The sequence below is a fragment of the Anolis sagrei genome, chromosome 7 (assembly GCF_037176765.1).
Source record: "Anolis sagrei isolate rAnoSag1 chromosome 7, rAnoSag1.mat, whole genome shotgun sequence".
NCBI lineage: Eukaryota > Metazoa > Chordata > Lepidosauria > Squamata > Dactyloidae > Anolis > Anolis sagrei.
This window is the reverse complement of record NC_090027.1, coordinates 25,805,705-25,826,790: the sequence shown is the minus strand read 5'-3', so window position 1 is coordinate 25,826,790 and position 21,086 is coordinate 25,805,705. Positions and strand designations below refer to the sequence as shown.

The following is a 21,086-nucleotide window of genomic DNA, read 5'->3' as shown; positions in this document are numbered from 1 at the left end:
CGTTTTCTAATTGTCTTTGGCGATTCCTCTGACACTCCCTCGCATTAGGGACAATTGCTTGGGATTCCTTAATCTGGGAAGGCACACTGGAACATCCATGTTTTCAAGCTCCTTCTGAAGACTGCCAGTGTTGGGGAGTGCCTGATGTCCTTGGGGAGGGAGTTCCAGAGTCGTGGGGCCACCACCGAGAAGGCCCTGTCCCTCGTCCCCACCAATCGCGCTTGCGATGCTGGTGGGATCGTGAGCAGGGCCTCACCAGATGAATGAAGGGATAGTGTGAGTTCGTATATGGAAATGCGGTCACGCAGGTAGGTGGGTCCCAAACTGTTTAGGGCTTTGTAGGTAAGCACCTGCACCTTGAATTGAGCCCGGAAAATGAACGGCAGCCAATGGAGCTCCTTGAAGAGGAGAGTTGACCTCTCTCTGTAAGGGGCACCAGTTAACAGCCTGGCCACCGCCCGTTGAACCAATGGAAATTTCCGGGCCATCTTCAAGGGCAGCCCCACGTAGAGTGCGTTACAGTAGTCCAATCTGGAGGTGACTAAGGCATGGACCACCCTGGCTGCATCCGCCTTCACGAGGTACGGTCGCATTTGGCGCACGAGTCTCAATTGTGCAAAGGCCCTCCCGGCCACCGCCAACGCCTGAACTTCAAGCGTAAGTGATGAGTCCAGGAGGACACCCAAGCTCGTATGAGGAGCTGGAGCTGACAGAGGGAGCTGGCCATGAGACTCAAGGAAGGAAGGATTGTGTGTAACAGTTCTGCAACACAAACTTTGTTTTGCCATTTCTTCAGAACCTTTATCTGGAAAAAGTCAGAAGCAAACTACTTTTACATATCTAATCAGATACACATAGGATTTCATTACTTGGATTCTTAAATCCACTTCTATACACTGTGGGATATCTCATAAACTGACTACTTCAGAGTAAAGTAGGGGAAATAGTCATTATTTTTTTTTGCTGTTCTTTTAAAAAAATACTTTAGAAGTACCGTATATACTCGAGTATAAGACGACCCGAATATAAGCCAAGGCACCTAATTTTACCACAAAAAACTGATCTATGATTCTATGATCAGCTGTAGTTTCTGACACAGAACATATGCTATCCAGTAGTCACCATTTGCTTGCCCACAGAACACCATATATAATAATCTAGAGCCTTATTTTAGGTCTCGTGGTCCACAGGCTGGGAACCACTGCTTTAGAGACATACCCTGAAACATACCCACCAACGTTACACTGAACTTGTCCTAGTTGACCCAAACCACAAGACAAAATCCATCTGAAATGAGCAACTTTATTTTCCAAAACATATATTTATGATTCATAAGGATAGCTTTAAATTAAATTTATTAAATTACTTAACACTGAACTGCAGTATCATTTAACCAGGAAAAACACTTTCAAGATTCCTTGTGGAAGTCACAATCCTTTGGAAATCACAAACATCAAGCTCTTTTTCTCTTTACCTGCATGGAACAGTCTGGATTTTCTTGATAGTAAACCCACCCCAATGTTCTCATTCCCGAGATATTCTCACAGATCATACTATGGGCAACCCTCTTCAATCAACCACCTTCGGGACAAGAGAGGTGATGGCCTAAGCCATTGGAGGTAGTGTTCCTGGCAAGGCCCAGAAAGTTGGGCCTTTGCAACCATGGCTAAGGCACGTTGGCTGCTCATGAAAGGTACAGTGGTGGTGTACATGCAAGTTATTTCATCATCTGTCTCACTGTTTTCTTTCCCTTGTGAAGAAGGTTCCAGATTCTGCAGTAGTCAATTCAGACCTTAAAAAGGGATCAGGTGGACTTAATTTAAGAGACATCAATACACCTTGATCCCAAAACTGAAAGTACAAGAAGGGGGGAATTAACATATTGGTTGGTAACTTGTTAGTGGCATATGTAAACGTAAGTTGCACTATGAATGTAGAGAGAGTCTTTTAGACAACAGTCAATGGCGGCATAAGCAGGGTTGCACACAGACCAACTGCGCATACGATAGCACACAGAATGGGGAAAACGTTATTTCTCCGTACTTTGCAATTATGCAATAGGCTGTCAGCCATGAGATTTAACCACTGACCTACATACATTGTGTCATGTTGCTATTTAGCATCACAACTGCGTAACGCAGTGGTTCTCAACCTGGGTTCCCCAGATGTTTTTGGCCTACAACTCCCAGAAATCCTAACAGCTGATAAACTGACTGAGATTTCTAGGAATTGCAGGCCAAAAACATCTGGGGACCCCAGGTTGAGAACCACTGGTGTAACGTATTTCCGCCAGCAGATATTTACGCTACACTGAAGCAATGTAGGATCATTGTCATTCCATCCGACCCAAAGCCAGATCCAAACAGCCTCTCGCAATCATTGACTTTATGTCCAAGTTGGGCAGATACATCCAACCTGGAACACATTTCTGAAATATCTGGACCAACTCCCCTTGCCCTGCCTATTATATAGAGGCAACATACTTCATATTCATCCCACTTTTAAGCCCTAAAAACAGTTGTGAGTGATAATGGTAAAAATACTTCTTGGAGAGGCAGAAAAAAGGGCTGTGCCATCTCGGGTTCAATTCATGAGAAACATTATTTCTGTTCTCTTGCTCTACAATGGACACTTCTCCACTTGATGGGCCAGCCTTTTTTTACCTGTAGAAAAACCCAGGTCCATTCTCTACCATCTACAGATAAGCTAAGGAGAGCTTCCTTCCTCAAACCCTGGAAAGCTCCTTCTGGTCAGCATCAACACTTCTGGATTGACTCAGGAGAAGGCAGGTTTCTGTGCTCTTCCTCCCTTTGTATTATAATCCTGTTCCTGCAGGGAAGCAATGCTCATATGCCGGAGGAAAGAAGCCTAAAGTTTATACTGAAAAAACAGATTTGGAATAACGGACAGAGAAAGAGAGTCATTAAACACATACAGATACGTCCTTCACAGAAGGAGAATTACTTTCAGTCAAGTGCCTGGAAAACAAACAAACATTCAGTTCAAATGTTTTCAGTTAAAAAAAATTAAAAATCTAAGAAATACTGAAGGGCATTGTCCTCTTCTGCTGCAGTCTGCAGAAGCATAACAAATGGATTGGAGATAAATATGATCAATATCACCGACTCCGGTCATCCCTCACATCTTTCTCTCCTGGCCATCCTAGGCTCTTTACTGCATAGGGGACTTGAACCGGAACACTTTGTATCATCTTCATCGCAGCAGGAAAACAAAGATGGGTAACACCCCGTGATTCTCAATGCGGTTGCCAATCACTCCACGAGGCAACTCAGACCCAGTTATAAAGAATGGTAAACAGCCATCTCTCAGAGTGGGAAGGCAACAGTGATAGCAGACATATTTGACTTCTGTAGGAAAGTCTGTGGTATCATTCTTGAGAACTGGCTTTGGTCACTGGAAAAAGTACAACTTTGACACTAGTAACAATGTCAGGGCTTCATTTCCTAAAAGCCATGCAACGGGTCAGGTGAAGGGCACCAACAGCTCAGGGCTCCTGCCTTCCCTTGTCACCAATGTCCTCCTCTTTCCAGGACCATCTACATTTTCCCCTGCGACTGATGCACCTAATACAAGCTTCTTCCCCAGCCTGCATGTCCTTTGAGCAACACTGCAGGGTCTCAGTCAATATGGGTGAGAACAGACAGCCACACGAGGCTCCAGTTGGTGCATCAGCCAGCTCAGGGTGGGAAAGTGGGTATCCATGTTCCATCAGAAGTAAGTGAGGTTCTTGATGAGTCCCACTTCGAGCATCTTTTTTATTGCTGATGCTTCGTGCGAAACATTGTGCCCTGATGTCTGCAAAACAACAGAAATCCATTAGCCCATACAGCATGCTGGTTTGTCTTTCAAATACATTAAAATGATACGGTAAAATTATGTCACAGAATAAATAAATAATAATAAACTTTATTTGTACCCCGCTACCATCTCCCCAAGGGACTCGATGCGGCTTACATGAGGCCAAGCCCAAAGTACATCAAACAAAAATATCAATAAATACAATGTATTGTTGAAGGCTTTCATGGCCGGAATCACTGGGTTGTTGTAGGTTTTTTCGGACTGTATGGCCATGGTCTAGAGCAGTGTTTCTCAACCTTTCTAATGCCGTGACCCCTAAATACAGTTCCTCATGTGGTGGTGACCCTTAAACATAAAATTATTTTCGTTGCCACTTTATAACTGTAATTTTGCTACTGTTATGAATCATAATGTAAATATATTTTCATTGTTACAAATTGAACATAATTAAAGCATAGTGATTATTCACAAAAACAATATTTGGGGAGGTTGGACAATGGATGATGGGATCTGCAGTAACTTCAAACGATTCAGCTCTGACTTCCACAGACATGGGTCGCCCGGCTTGGGGGGGGTGTGAGTCGGGTGTCCCAGGCTCTGAGGCAGGGCCTGGGCCCTGTGAGGAGCAATTTTGAGGAGGGGGCAGGGCCAAAGGAGGTGGCCTTGCAACCCCTCCAAAATGGCCAAGCGATCCTCCTGGGGGTCGTGACCCCCAGGTTGAGAACCACTGGTCTAGAGACATTCTCTCCTACGTTTCGCCTGCATCTATGGCAAGCATCCTCAGAGGTAGTGAGTTCTGTTGGAACTAGGAAAAAGGGTTTATATATCTGTGGAATGACCAGGGTGAGACAAAGGACTCTTGTCTGCTGGAGCTAGGTGTGAATGTTTCAACTGACCACCTTGATTAGCATACAATGGGCTGACTGTGCCTGGAGCAAACTTTTGTTGAGAGGTAATTAGATGTCCCTGCCTGCTTCCTCTCTGTTGTTGTGCTGTTGCAATTTTTGAGTGTTTTAATACTGGTAGCCAGATTTTATTCATGTTCATGGTTTCCTCCTTTCTGTTGAAATTGTCCACATTTATTTATTTATTTGCGGCATTTATATGCTGCCCTTCTCACCCCGAAAGGGACTCAGAGCGGCTTACAATATATATTTTCATACAATATATTATATTATTAGCATAGTACAATATCAATATATATTACTATATAGCACTATACCATTATATTGTAATATTATTAGTAATATTACATGTAATGTAAATAAATAATTATAATTATAATGCTGAATTATTATTACTAGTATTATATTGTATTACATTATAATATTATAAATATTATATGCATATACAATATACTATATTATATTATTAGTAAAGGCAAGATGCTTGAGTATTTCAATGGATTCTCTGGGTAGTCTGACATGGCGGTTGTGACAGTGGTCCAGCATTTCTGTGTTCTCAAAAAGTTTGCTCCAGGCACAGTCAGCCCATTGTATGCTAATCAAGGTGGTCAGTTGAAACATTCACACCTGGCTCCAGCAGACAAGAGTCCTTTGTCTCACCCTGGTCATTCCACAGATATATAAACCCTTTTTCCTAGTTCCAACAGACCTCACTACCTCTGAGGATGCTTACCATTGATGTAGGCGAAACGTCAGGAAAGAATGCCTCTAGACCATGGCCATACAGCCCGAAAAAACCTACAACAACTCATCAATAAACACAACATCAATAAACAATCAATAAAATACAAATCAAATAAATCACATAAACAAAAACAATCAATAGTGACATAAACAATTTTAAATGGCCGGGCCAAATGTAATAGATTAAAATTGAAAATATGCTGACGTGAACAAGGTAAAATATAACTAGGATAGAATTTTTCAGATTGCAAGTTTATGTTGCTCAATGCAGCCTCTACATTGCTGGATGCAACTTTGGCAACCCTGGTAGAGATTTTTCCTTCCTTTGCTAAGTTATGTACAGTTCTGAGACCGATGGCTCCAACGCCAAAAAGTTCTTCTCATTAGGAAGATTCTCCTCACATTTAGCCAAAAATCTCTTTGCCACATTTTTCACTAATTGGTTCGTCTTGACATTTGGACTGACGACAACACTGTTCTTTTGTGCAACAGCCATTCACATTTAGACAATGGAAAGCAGCCATTGGAAGCTTGTGACTGGCAGAATGGGAACCCCAAAATTTTGAGATGAGATGTTGCTCACTGTCTGGCCAACTTGTGCCTGACCACCTTGCTAGAATCAGGAGTTTCAACTGAGGGTAGTACCTAGCCTACTTGACCTTTTCTTCTTCGAGCTACGTTTTCCCATGTCTTTCAACTGTTCTTCACAGGACTTGGTCTCTAGGACTCTCACCATGATGGCTGCCCCCGACAGTTTGTCAATGTCCTTCTAGAGTTATGACACCAAGAAAATAAGCGAAGGATGTCTCGTGTTGTGGCTCTGTCTGAGCCTGAGACTGAACTGTCTGGGCCTTACGCTGGGCCTTCTGGGCCTGTTGGGCCTTCTGAGCCTGACTTTCTGCAGGATGATGAGGAGGCTGATGGGTTACAGATTTCTGAACATGTTCCAAGTAGTGAGACAGATGGGGAAGAAGAAGAAACAGCAAGTCTGTTCCTTAGAGAAAGGAATGTTCCTTTAGATAAAGATAGTGAAACTCCACAACTGCAGGTGGAAACTCCTTTCGCTTCCCAGGGGGATCAGGCCCAACTGGGCCAAGATAATGAGTTGTCCAGCCTCATTAATGAATTAATGAGTAGACAGGATTGTTTACAATTAAGAATTCGCAGAAGCACACGCCTTGCCAGCAAGCGTGAAGCCAAAGGTCAATGCAATGCTTTCATGTCAGAGAAACTTATTTAATGATGTTGCTGACAGGCATTTCCTGTCAGTCCAATGTTGCTCTTTCCCTGTTAACTTCTGTGGAATTACCTTGGCTTTTGCGGAAAGCTTCTGGCTACTTTGAGACTTGGATTTTGATCCTGATTTCATCTCTCTACCATGGAATCTCGTTTGACCATTGCTAAGGGATTATGCTTCATGTTATTTGCCTTTGGATCTTGGGAACCTTGCCTTTACATTTAAGACTCTGTTTTGCCTATTGAACTTTTGCATCTTTATTTCTCTGTTTTGATTTTGCTTTTTCTCAATAAACTACAAAACCTACAGCCTTGGTGTGTGGTGGTGTCTTGAGCAAGGTGGAAACTACCCTGAGTTGCGACATCTCTGTTGCTGTTTGTATTTTAGGACATGTTCTTCACAGATGAATAATCTAGGGACCATAGCACACTTCACTATGATTGCTTGGTTGAATATGGGATAGAGCTTCCACTGGTTCAATATCAATACAGAAGACTTATACAAAGTTCAATCAGAACTAGAACACATCTCGTCCATCACCTCGTCTTAGCTGACGCAGCTCCTCCCAGTACAATGGTGGATGGAAAATGGGGGAGAGAGGAAGGAAGAAAAGGGGCAAGCAAAACGCCCAGATGCCTCCTATAGTTGGATGCACAAGAATAACATTCACTTCTGAGAGGATACAGAGAATATTTATTCTTGTGTCCAGAGCCGGCAACTTTTGAATGGTAGATGGCTGCATTAGCTCCCCCAAAAGACCTTGGAGGATTGTGTTTTGGGGGCTTTTTAATAAAGGAAGTGAGCAGAAGTCACTTCTTCTTTACTTCTACTTTCAAAGAAGGCCTCTGTTGGGCCTAAAATGATATGAAGATAATGGAAATGCCCCCAGACATCATAGAGGGATTCTCTGTTGCTTGGGAGAAAGGAATGTCCAACCGCCTTCGAGCTGGACTGCCCAACCTAACTGCCCAAAATTCCTTATGGAGATCCCCATAAAAACAGAACTCAATGCAGTAATACATAAGTTCCAAGACTGCTAATGAGTTTTCTATTACAAATAAAACTGGAAATTCTAGGGAAATTGTATGGAATCCTGCTGTCTGCTCACATGCAAAAAGGCAGTGAATATGGGCAAAATAATTATTCATATCTTGGCTTATTGAACTAAGGGATGACAATCCAAACTCTCATTTCAACAAGACAGATGCACCTACTCACAGCCATAGACTTTACGGTGATTTGCTCATAGTAATGAATAGATTGCTTCTTGTTGGCAGAGTCTGGGTATCCAAAGCCCGCAATGTGGACCACATCACAGAAGTGCAAGGCTAACGTGATCGCCACCAAGCCTGTAGTTGGTTTCTAAAAGAAAAGCAACAGGGCAGATGGTTACTCTCCTATAAATGTATCCTTCCTTGTACAGCTTTTATAGTGAATGATTCAAATGTGCCATATCTGAATAATAATAATAATAATAATAATAATAATGCCCAAAAATACAGTAACACAATATAACACAAAAATATCTCAAATCTGCCTTTACATTCCAGGAAGCTGCAGCTATTCTCCTTTTGTTAAAGAAGTGCTGTTTTAGAAAATATTCCCACTTACATTGATAAGACTTAGAAAATTCTGTACTAATTATCATAATGACTGGGTATGATGGGAATTATAGTCCACTGCATTTGGCAGATGTCATGTTGGAGAAGGCTGAATTAAATCATCAAAGGACATTAAAGGCAGGCTTACTTACGCCCTTGCAGGAAAATGAAAATACTGTCTATTATTTGTATTGTCGAAGGCTTTCATAGCCGGAATCACTGGGTTGTAGGTTTTTTTGGGCTATATGGCCATGTTCTAGAGGCATTCTCTCCTGACGTTTTGCCTGCAACTATGGCAAGCATCCTCACTACCTCTGAGGATGCTTGCCATAGATGCAGGCAAAACGTCAGGAGAGAATGCCTCTAGAACATGGCCATATAGCCCAAAAAAACCTACAACAACCCTGTCTATTAATTGTTAGACTCCCATCATTCAAAAGGCTCAGATGTCTTCAATATACAACAACAAAAGTCTCCAATCTCATGTCTTTATAATCTACCCCTTCTATCTGTTGTCTTGTTTTGGTTTGTTTTTAATAGAGCTCATCCTCTTACCTGTTTAAACTTTCTCAGCTGCTTCATTGGTATGTTTAGCAATTTAGCAGCTGTAACTTCCATAAAATATGGATTCAGGATTCTCACTTGCTCTGGATTTGCATCCCAGATTAATGGAGGTTGTTTCCAGAAGCCCTTTCGAATCTGAAAGGAGAATAAACATGGAGAAGTCGATCATGTGCTCTTGAATCTTATGAACCCATGTTGAAGAATGAAACCTGAGCTTGGTTAAATATTGAGGAAACAGGAAGGTAAGGTTGGAAAAAAGTCAATTTCAGCAGCGTTGTTTAGGTATTACTGTATATACTTAAGTATAAGCCTAGTTTTTCAGCCCCTTTTTAGGCTGAAAAAGCTCTCCTCGGCTTATACTCGAGTCAAGGTTATTTATTATTTTACTCCATTTTTAGTATTATTTTTATTTCATGCATTATTTAACTTTCTTTATTATTATTACATTTACAGTATTTTACCCTACTATTATTATTACATTTATTATTTTACACTATTTATGATTATTATTACATTTATTATTTTACTTTATTCTTACTTCATTATTTTACTCTAGTATTACATTTATTATTCTACTCTATTACTACTGTTATTATTGCATTTCCATTATTTTACTTTATTATTATATTTATTATTTTACTCTCTTTATTATTCAGTTCTTGTGGGTTTTTTCGGGCTATATGGCCATGTTCTAGAGGCATTTCTCCTGACGTTTCGCCTGCATCTATGGCAAGCATCCTCAGAGGTGAGGTCATCTATGCTTGCCATAGATGCAGGCGAAACGTCAGGAGAAATGCCTCTAGAACATGGCCATATAGCCCGAAAAAACCCACAAGAACTGAGTGATTCCAGCCATGAAAGCCTTCGACAATACTCTTTATTATTGTTGGAAGGATACGTAAGTACATTTACATTGAAGATATGTAATGATTTAATCAGAGTTGGGCAGTCTTATCTCAAATTACAGTTTTATGTAAATAATAAAAAATCACCTCCTGATGTAATTTTATTGGTATCTATTTTTATTTTGAAATTTACCTGTAGTGGCTGCATTTCCCACCCTCAGCTTATACCCAAGTCAATATGTTTTCCCAGTTTTTTGGTGGTAATATTAGGTGCTTCAGCTTATATTTGGGTCAGCTTATACTCGAGTATATAGGGTACTTCTTGGGAACAAATTTCTTTTACTTTGCTTGGATTTCTATGTCTCCATCACATCTTAAGATGGCTTGTGGTGACACACGGCTGTGTAGTGAAGACTGATAATTCTTTGAACAGCTGCTATAATTATGTCCACCCAAAACTCACTCTACCAGGTAGATTAGTATTGTTCTCATTTTATACCTGGGGAAACTAGATAAGATTTTAACATCCTCACATGGCAAAAAACATAGAATTAGATTTATTTATTTATTTATTTACACCATTTCTACCTCGCCCTTCTCACCCCCAAGGGGGGACTCAGGGCGGCTAACACAGGCAGCAATTCGATGCCGCAATATCAATAACACAATAAAAAAAATCATAATACATAGCAAATTAAAACAGTTACAATCAATTAAAATCACAAAAACACATAGTGACATAATCACAGTAATCACAAAGTCACAAAGCCGTTTCCAATTGTCGTAACAGTCTTATGGTCCGGGTTCAGTGTCTAAAGTGCTGCTGTGCCCACCAGCCAAAGGACTGGCTCCAAAACCATGATTTTAGTTTTTTCCTAAAAGTAAGGAAGAAGGACGCCGATCTGATCTCACTGGGGAGCGAATTCCACAAGCGGGGGGCCACCACTGAGAAGGCCCTGTCCCTCGTCCCCAACAGACGCGTTTGCGAAGCTGGTGGGACTGAGAGCAGGGCCTCCCCAGTAGATCTTAAATTACGAGGTGGAACGTAGAGGGAGATACGTTAGGACAAGTAAGCTGGGCCAGAGCTGTATAGGATTTTATAGGCTAAGACCAGCACTTTAAGGGTATCACAAGATCATCTAGTCCAAGTAAAGCACATTAGAAAGATGTCCATCCAACCTCTCTTTAAAGACCTTCAGAAATGAAGTCTATACACTGTGTGGTGGAATAACAAAACCAGATATTGGAAGCTTCTAACTTGTCCTGAAGTATGCCCACCAAGGGACCATCAGCATGGAGAATTCCCCCTGCCAACACACACACACACACACACACACACACAAACTGGAACTTTATACTCCCATATTTGATTTTGAAGCCATCTTGTGCACAATAATTCAGGAACTTTCTTAGTAAGCAATTTAATCCTGCTCTGGAGTGTGAGATAAAAGCATCATCGTCCGTATAGAACAATAAAGGAATTTTCCTTGTTCTGAGCTTGGGCAAATGCCCATTAGGATCCAACAGAGTTTCTTCCAGATCGTTAATGAATATTTTGAACAAAGTAGGACCAAGGATGCAACCTTGTCTGACTGCTGTGGACAACACTCTTGGAGGATAATGATTTGTATCATTAAACAGCTCTATTTTTTTTTAATGTCTAATGTTCAACGGCGCTCCATGCAGTCATGCCGGCCACATGGACACCTTGGAGGTGTCTATGGACAACGCCGGCTCTTCGGCCTAGAAATTGAGATGAGCACCACACCCCAGTCAGACATGACTGGACTTAATGTCAGGGGACAACCTTTACCTTAATGTTCAAGTGAAATTTCTTTTCGTGTAATTTGAACCCACTGGATTGAGTTCTAGATTCTGGAGTAGCAGAAAACAAGCTGGCTCAATACTAGTATTCCAGATTCAATGAAATCCACAGGATTATGTGAACACTTATAATATACTGGCATGCTTCTCAGGTTATGCAGTGATTCTCAGCCTGTGTTTTGGCCTACAACTCCCAGAAACCCCAGCCGGTTTACCAGATGTTAGGATTTCTGGGAGTTGAAGGCCAAAACATCTGGGGACCCACAGGTTGAGAACTACTGGGTTAGAAAAAGGTCATAGGACTTGTCTTTCTATCACACATATGCTCCAGATTGTCCATCTTTACAAATAAAGCACAGAGAGGAGGGGACTGCCAAAGTGTGCTCCCCTTGAGTTCCCCGTTACTTGTTACTGTTCATTCGTTCAGTCGTTTCCGACTCTTTGTGACCTCATGGACCAGCCCACGCCAGAGTTCCCTGTTGGCCGTCACCACCCCCAGCTCCTTCAAGGTCAATCCAGTCACTTCAAGGATCCCATCCATCCATCTTGCCCTTGGTCAGCCCCTCTTCCTTTTTCCTTCCATTTTCCCCACCATAATTGTGTTCTCTAAGCTTTCCTTTCTTTTCATGATATGGCCAAAGTACTTCATCTTGGCCTCTACTATCCTTCCCTCCAATGAGCAGTCAGGCTTTATTTCTTGAAGTATGGACCGGTTGGATCTTCTCGCTGTCCAAGGCACTCCCAGAACTTTCCTCCAACACCACAGTTCAAAAGCATCTTCCTTCGCTCAGCCTTCCCTACGGTCCAGGTCTCACATCCATAGGTGACTACGGGGAATACCATTGCTTTAACTATGCGGATCTTTGTTGCCAGTATGATGTCTCTACTCTTCACTATTTTATCGAGATTGGACATTGCTCTCCTCCCATTAAGTAAGCGTCTCCTGATTCCCTGGCTGCAGTCTGCTTCTGCAGTAATCTTTGCACCTAGAAATACCAAGTTTGTCACTGCCTCCATGTTTTCTCCCTCTATTTCCCAGTTGTCAATCATTCTTGTTGCCATAATCTTGGGTTTTTTATGTTTTCTACTTTCTTCTTTCACTTGATTAGAAGGTTCCACAGCTCCTCCTCGTTTTCGGCCATCAAAGTGGTGTCATCTGCATATCTAAACTGGTTAATGTTTCTTCCAGCAATTTTCACCCCAGTCTTGCATTCGTCAAGCCCCGCACATCGCATTATGTGTTCTGCATACAAGTTGAATAGGTTGGGTGAGAGGATACAGCCCTGCCGTACGCTAGTTACTTACTCTCTTTTTATCGTGGAGAATCGTCTCCATCCACATGAAATCCATGGGTTTGAATGCCACCAGCACCAGCAACGTGTTTGGGTTATTTTCAGTTTTGGGGTTAAAGTGTGCTGACTCGGGGTAGAAGAGCCGCATAGTGGTTTTAGAGCCCACATCATGTTCATAACCATGGACGGGAGCATTGTTCAGCCTGGGAATTTAAGAAAATACACACTGAGACAAAAGGCATAAACATACATAAACCCAAAAAATGTCTCTCAGTATTTTCCCAAATCATAAAAACAGTGAAATGCTAGCCTCTACTCTACAACATAATGATTTTTAAACAGCTATCTTGTGTCTAAAAAGAAAGCATGTCTTTCCCTATCACTTTACTGCTGTTGGTGGGAATAAGGAGCAAAAATACACCATAGTTATGTGTGGTTAAAAAAAGAACTTGGAATGTACCCATATAATACAAATGGAGCACTTTGATGTCATCTTAATTGACATGGCTCAGCCCATTGGAATAATGGGATTTGAAGTTTCATTAGAAATCTCCACCAAAGAGCTGTAACACAGAATTTCAGGGAATTGAACTAAAGAATTCTAAGAGTTTTGCCAAACTAAAAATGGGTGAATTCCATAGGAGGGATCATGACAGTTAAATGGGTTTTTTTTTTTTTTTGCCATGTCAGGAGTGACTTGAGAAACTGCAAGTCGCTTCTGGTGTGAGAGAATTGGCCGTCTGCAAGGGCGTTGCCCAGGGGACGCCTGGATGATTTTGATGTTTTTATCATCCTTGTGGGAAGCTTCTCTCATGTCCCCGCATGAGGAGCTGGAGCTGACAGAGGGAGCTCATCCGCCTCTCCCCGGATTCGAACCTGCGACCTGTCGGTCTTCAGTCCTGCCAGCACAAGGGTTTAACCCACTGCGCCACCGGGGGTTAAAGTGGTATGACAGTGCTATAATTGTGAAGCATGAATACACTCTCATCTTTGATGAGTAGGTATACGATCTCATACTATTGCTTAACCTCAACGTCTTGTCATTGGAGTATATGTGTCGTCATCCCCCTCGTGGGAAAGCCTGATTCCACAACCCCCACTATAATGAGTCCTCCCCCCCCCCAAATAATCTGTCTCTCTTTTATCTCGCCTGAGTTTTTAATTAGTTTTAATCAGTTTCGCTCTTAATCATTACATGTAGCCCGCCCATTGTCATTGCGATTGTGCCTATTGTAATTTTATATTGCTATGTATTTACATGTTTTATGTAATTATGTTGTTGTTTATTGTTTGCGTTTTCAGTTTATGTTTTTGGTTTTACTTTATTGCAAATTGTTGTTCGGGCTTGGCCTCATGTAAGCCGCTCCGAGTCCCCATTGGGGAGATGGTGGCGGGGTATAAATAAAGTTGTTTACTATTATTATTATTATTATTATTATTATTATTATTATTATTATTATTATATAAACAAATTCACTATGTTTGAATTTAGTTCTTCTAGAATTTAAGATCACAAACCCTGGGCATTCCGGTACCTGATCACAACATCATATTTGTTAATTACGTCTCCCATAGAGCTGTTTCGGAGCCGGTGACCATTCCCTACAACTGCGCATCTCCGGCACTTCAAACTGCAAAGGAAAATGGAAGATATTAAGTTACACATCTGTCCGATTTAGTGATTATTATCATCATTTTGTTGTTGTTTTTATCATCATGATCATCATCTCCAAACTGCAGAGGGTCAGGTCGAATCTTAATAGGCACTGACACAGATAAGCTCACATAAGACTAACTTATTTACAAAGAAAGATTGTAAGAAGGATGTATTGTCGAAGGATGTACAGTCATCCGTAAACCAGATCCACAATTGGATCACACCGTTTACAGAAAACCCACACACACAGATAGATATCTACATAAACACTCCAACCATCACCCAAGTAAAAAAAAAAAGCACCATTAAAACCTTGGCAGACCGTGCAAAAAGAATCTGCGAACCCCACCTCCTCCAAGATGAACTGAACCACCTCAGCTGGGCTCCCCAGGCCAATGGATACTCCACCTCAGACATCAGAAGAGCCGCAAGACCGAGAACAAGCCATGAGAGTAGAAACAAAGGCCCACCCAGAGGAAAAGGGTTCTTGTCATACATCAAGGGAACCACTGACCGCATAGGGAAGCTGATGAGGAAACACAACATGCAAACTATCTACAGACCCACCAAGAAAATCCAACAACTGCTGCGTTCAGCAAAGGACAAGAGGGATCCTCTCACTTCTGCAGGAGTCTACCGTATACCATGCAGCTGTGGACAAGTCTACATAGGGACCACCAAACACAGTGTGGCCCAAACACGGATCAAGGAACATGAAAGGCACTGCAGACTACCTCAACCAGAGAAATCAGCCATAGCAGAGCACCTGATGAGCCAACATGGACACAGCATATTATTTGAGAACACAGAAATGCTGGACCACTCTCACAACCACCACGTCAGACTACACAGAGAAACCACTGAAATCCACAAGCATGTGGACAATTTCAACAGAAAGGAGGAAACCATGATAATGAACAAAATCTGGCTACCAGTATTTAAAAACTCTAAAATTACAACAGCAAAACATCAGAATGGAAACAATCAGAGACATCTAATCACCCCTCAACAAAAGATTGCCCCAGGCACTGCCAGGCCATCAAATCCTAATCAAAGTGGTCAGTTGAAACATTCACACCTAGCTCCAACAGACAAGAGTCCTTTGTCCCACCCTGGTCATTCCACAGATATATAAACCCATTTTCCTAGTTCCAGCAGACCTCACTACCTCTGAGGATGCTTGCCATAGATGCAGGCGAAACGTCAGGAGAGAATGCCTCTAGAACATGGCCATATAGCCCGAAAAAACCTACAACGACTTTATAACAAGGATGTTCCTTAACCCTAACTCAGTGTGGTCTGGCCACTATGGTACATCAGATGGTCCTCTTGTGAAACTGGAAAACCACACTGTGAATGATTTTATAAATCTCAAGTCATGCTAGCCATTTAAATTTCCAAATAAATGTATTTATTTGGCAACCCAGGATAAGATTAAAGTCCTTCAAGAGGAGAAGAAAAGAGAGATCTTGAGTTTCCAGTTCAGAAAGTATATTTTCCTTTGAATGAACAAATTAAATAGTTATATATTGATAAACCTAGAAGGTCTTGACCTGAGGTTTGGGTGGAACGGCTATTTGCAGAACGATAAGGATAAAGCAAATGTTGATTTTAAAAATCATTTTGTAAGATGTGGCATTCTAAGAATATGGAAGATATAAACCCAGCTTATGTTCTAAAATACCATTATGGAAATATACTCAACAAGGCAGTGGATAAAAAAGAGTACCAAAAAAGTAATGATTTGCTGGTATTAGAAAATGATCAAACTAGATTTAAATGCTAGGAGGAGACAATAAATGATGGCTACGATTTTCACTCACATCAACAGAAACAGCTCTTTGAAAGATTTAAGCCTGTTAAAAAGCTCTTTGACTTTGAAAAAGATCCATCTGAGTTTGAAATTAAATTGTTTATGGATAACGAACACTTAATTGGGTCTCTTTTGATGTTAAACATGGAGGTCTTGAAACTAATTGGAAAGGTATATTGTTGCACATGGAGTCACTCTCCTCTTTGGAACAGAAAAAGATAGAATCATAGAGTTGGAAGAGACCTCATGGGCCATCCAGTCCAACCCCTGCCAAGAAGCAGGAATATTACATTCAAAGCACCCCTGACAGATGGCCATCCAGCCTCTGTTTAAAAGCTTCCAAAGGAGCCTCCACCACACTCCAAGGCAGAGAGTTCCACTGCTGAACGGCTCTCACAGTCAGGAAGTTCTTCCTCATATTCAGGTGGAATCTCCTTTCCATCACGGCAAAATGTGAGAAAAGCAACACTGCTCAGTCTTGTTTTAACTGTAAATACCATTCTTGCTCTTGTTGTGAGCCCTCAAGTTATTTCCGCTTTATGGCGACCCTAAGACGAAGCTATTTCCAGGGTTTTTCTTAATTAGACTTATTCAAAGGGAGTTTCCCTTTGCCTTCCTCTGAGGCTAAGAGAATGAAACTCACTCTCAGTCAGTGGTTTCCCATGGCTGAACAAGGATTCAGGGCCCAAATTCAACATTCATATTGCTATACCAAGCACACTCTCAGCTGGCTATGCTGAAGCTTAAACGTCTCAAAACAGCAGAAGAATGTATGAACTTTTAGTACCTTTGTACACTGTCAGGAAGAGAGTAACTTGTGACAGCCAGAAGCCGCAGAAGTATTTCCTCTAGAAAAAAAGAGACAAAAGGCACCAATGAACGAAGTTAACCTATGTTGTGACAAAACAGATATTTTAAGATACCAAGAACATAATAAGAGAAGTCCCCATCCACCAGGATTTCATGAGGAACCAGTTCATCAGAGGCGATCCCTTTATTTCTTTTAACTGTTTCCTGAAGATTTATTTTTTGTGTCAGGAGTGACTTGAAAAACTGCAAGTCGCTTCTGGTGTGAGAGATTTGGCCGTCTGCAAGGATGTTTCCAAACTCAAAACATGGTTATTCGAGCAGGCATTTGCAAATACTGAGTAACGGACATAAGAACTACAAGATGGGATTGGACATTGTTTTAATGAGTATTTATTGAATTATGTTTTATTACAGCTGTTATGATTTTATTGGTGTTGATGTTTTTATATTGCAATTCATAGAATCATAGAGTTGGAAGAGACCTCATGGGCCATCTAGTCCAACCCCCTGCCAAGAAGCAGGAAAATCGCATTCAAAGCACCCCTGACGGATGGCCATCCAGCCTCTGTTTCAAAGCCTCCAAAGAAGGAGCCTCCACCACACTCCGGGGCGGAGAGTTCCACTTCTGAACAGCTCTCACAGTCAGGAAGTTCTTCCTAATGTTCAGATGGAATCTCCTTTCTTGTAGTTTGAAGCCATTGTTCCGTTGTGTTTTTGTTGTGTTTTTGGTGGCATTGAATTTTGCCTTGTAAACCGCCTCAAGTCGCCGGAAGGCTGAGAGGGGCGGTATACAAATACAGCAAATAAATAAATAAATAAATAAGGGGATAGCGGATGTTTTGATGTTTTACCATCCTTTTGCAAGGCTTCTCCCTTATACCCGCATGGGGAGCAGGAGCTGACAGAGGGAGCTCATCCGCACTCTCCCAGATTCGAACCTCTGACCTATAGGTCTTCAGTCCTGCTGGCACAAGGGTTTGACCCATTGCACCACCGGGAGCTCTTTTTCTGAAGATGTTGACAAATCAAATACAAAAATTGCTCTTCACTGCTGCACCAATATCTATAATTTAACCATTTTTAAAAATAATTTAAGTTGTGATACACTCACTAATACATTATTTAACTACTACTAATTATACTAAAATCTTTTTTAATGTTGTTTTTTTCTGGTCTGTACCAGTGCAACTGAAAATTAAGGGATATGATAGACATAGACATAAAGGCATACCGGATAAGATTTATGAGTTAATAACTACAATCCGGTGTTATTTTCAAAACAATGACGTCTTCATGAAGCGAACATTGTAGACAATGGTGGTTCTGTCTTAAATAAGGAAAGAAAGGCAAGGGAACATGTACTTTTCCACCTGTGTATCAAAAGACCTTGAATTGTGTTTATTTTGCATGCTTCTGCCATGCCAGATTCTTTGGGAAAGTAGAAAGTACTAATACCAATCCAACTATCTATAACTAATGGGGTTTAGTCAGTCGCTCACATGGGGATTGGATGGTACAATACAGTCCGTTGTGTTGTTAAAACTGGTTAATGTTCAGTCAATAGAAATGATTATAAAAGAGCCACTAAGTTGAACACATGCCCGGAGGCTACATGCCATTTTATACTTTGGACTGTTAGAGCAAACGCCATCAGGTCAAAACGATGTCAAGGTTAACCGGTCCAGTCAAATAGAGGAAACAATTAATCAATATGTTGAAGTGTTGTTGAACAATTTTGCTGTTTCTCTGCTAAATCATACGTAAAGAAACACACAGTACCCAGTGACTCAGTGAATGTCTCATCAACATCGAGTGAACCCAAATACTGAACTGAATTCTAGTGATGGAAGTCCATAAATCCACAAAATGTCCTTAGACGCACTTTATTTTATGGTTTGTGCAATAAAATCCTTCCTCATTCCTGGGTCCCGCTCCTTACAATTTACACTGTCCTATCTCCCAGTGTTTTTAATTTTTTTAATATTTTTATCCCTGAATCTGGCCCTGCCCAGTGAAATCTGTGTTTTTAACATTTGATTTTATATTGCTGTGTTGTATATTATTTTATTTTTGCATTTTTTTGAATTTTTGTTGGTTTTATTATGTTTTTGTGTTATATTGTTGTGTTGTATTGATGGGCGTGGCCTCATGTAAGCCGCACTGAGTCCCCTTGGGGGAGATGGAGCGGGGTATAAATAAAGTATTATTATTATTATTATTATTATTATTATTATTATTATTATTTTCTACCTGCATTCTGCTTAATCTGAGACAAACAAGAAAAACTGATCTTACAGATGGAGTGGAAAATAAGTAGAAATCAAAGCATATCAGGCTCATGTCTCTCTGACAGTGGTTCTCAACTTTCCTAATGCTGCAACCCCTTAATACAGTTCCTCATGTTGTGGTAACTTCCAACCATAAAATTATTTTCGTTGCTACTTCATAACTGTAATTGTGCTACTGTTCTGAATCGTAATGTAAATATTTATTTATTTACTATATTTGTATACCGCTTTTCTCGGCCCTCGAGCAACTAGGGACAGTTAACAATAGCAAAATTCAGTGCTCAAAAACATCATAAAACAGTTAAAAACAATTAAAACAATAGCATAATAAAACAGTCAATATAAATCAATAAAACACCTCATTAGTGTCTCATGGTTAAAATCAGGATCCAGTCTCATCATCCAATTGTTCCATATCTGATATGAAGGATGTATTTTCATTCACTGGACCAAATTTGGTACAAATACCTGATATGCCCAAATTTGAATACTGGTGGGGGATGATTGGGGGGGGGGGTTGATTTTGTCATTTGGGAGTTGTAGTTGCTGGGATTTGTAGTTAACCTACAATCAAAGAGCATTCTGAACTCCACCAATGATGGAATTGAACCAAACTTGGCACACAGAACTCCCATGACCAACAGAAAATACTGGCAGGGTTTGGTGGGCATTGAGTTTTGGAGTTGTAGTTCACCTACATCCAGAGAGCACTGTGTATTCAAGCAATGATGGATCTGGACCAAATTTGGCACAAATACTCAATATGCTGAAATGTGAATACTGGTGGAGTTTGGGGAAAATAGACTTGATATTTTTTATTTATTTATTTATTTATTTATTTGTCGATTTTATATACCGCCACTCCCCGAAGGCTCGGAGCGGTTTACAATATACATATACAATACATTACATTTAAAATCAAAGAAAATTTGAGAGTTGTAGTTGCTGGGATGTATAGTTTACCTATAATCAAAAAGCATCCTGAACCCCACCAATAATAGAATTGGGTCAAACTTCCCACACAGAGTCCCAATGACCAACAGAAAATACTGTGTTTTCCAATGGTCTTTGGGGACCCCTCTGACACCCCCTTGCGACCCCCAGACTGCGAAATGCTGCTCTATGACCTGACAAGTGTTACTATGTTATAAAATATTCCAAAGAGTAATTATTCCAAAATCTTCCAAAGTATTTATAGCAAACCAGAGTGGAAATCCTCCCTCTCCAAATAAATAAACAAGAAAACACAGGAAATGGTGCATTATACAGAGATGAAGACAGGGACTATGTGTTCAATGAGAAGAGGTGGGTGATTTGCTTACCAGCTCCCTTGGTCCCATATGGCAACTCGTAGGGTGAAGGGGTCCTTACCCAGAAGTAGTCCTTTAGCTGTAAAAATAGTGGATGATCCCGTGTATAACTGCAATGAAGGCAAGAGGAGAAGATCATGCAAATCTGGCATTATGTGTATTCAGAGACTGCTACTGTCTTCTACATCTACCTATTCTTATTCATTAGAATTAGCATTGGCAATTTTTCTTTATCTTGACCCATTCTTTTTTATCATAGGCCGAGTGGTAAAGAGATCTACTAGATCCCATTCACTCAACAGACAGCTAGACAGCTTTAGCACAGCAGGTTAATCACCAAGCTGTAATAAATCTTGCCAACTGGGAGGCTGACAGTT

General features: G+C 40.9%; 1 protein-coding gene across 8 annotated transcripts in view; it reads right to left on the bottom strand.

Annotated features, from left to right (window-relative positions):
* Positions 1-1,282: 1,282 nt before the first annotated feature.
* Positions 1,283-21,086, bottom strand: part of ST3GAL4 (ST3 beta-galactoside alpha-2,3-sialyltransferase 4) — a 176,764-nt gene continuing 156,960 nt past the window's right edge. For all 8 annotated transcript variants that reach the window (XM_060787110.2, XM_060787117.2, XM_060787113.2 and 5 more), the window contains 7 exons: positions 20,722-20,819; positions 17,089-17,149; positions 14,367-14,462; positions 12,845-13,034; positions 8,862-9,005; positions 7,924-8,067; positions 1,283-3,816 (listed from right to left, as the gene is read on the bottom strand). In XM_060787110.2, the coding sequence (XP_060643093.2) occupies positions 3,730-3,816; positions 7,924-8,067; positions 8,862-9,005; positions 12,845-13,034; positions 14,367-14,462; positions 17,089-17,149; positions 20,722-20,819 (820 nt within the window). In that variant the 3' untranslated portion in view covers positions 1,283-3,729. The remainder of the gene's footprint in view (positions 3,817-7,923; positions 8,068-8,861; positions 9,006-12,844; positions 13,035-14,366; positions 14,463-17,088; positions 17,150-20,721; positions 20,820-21,086) is intronic.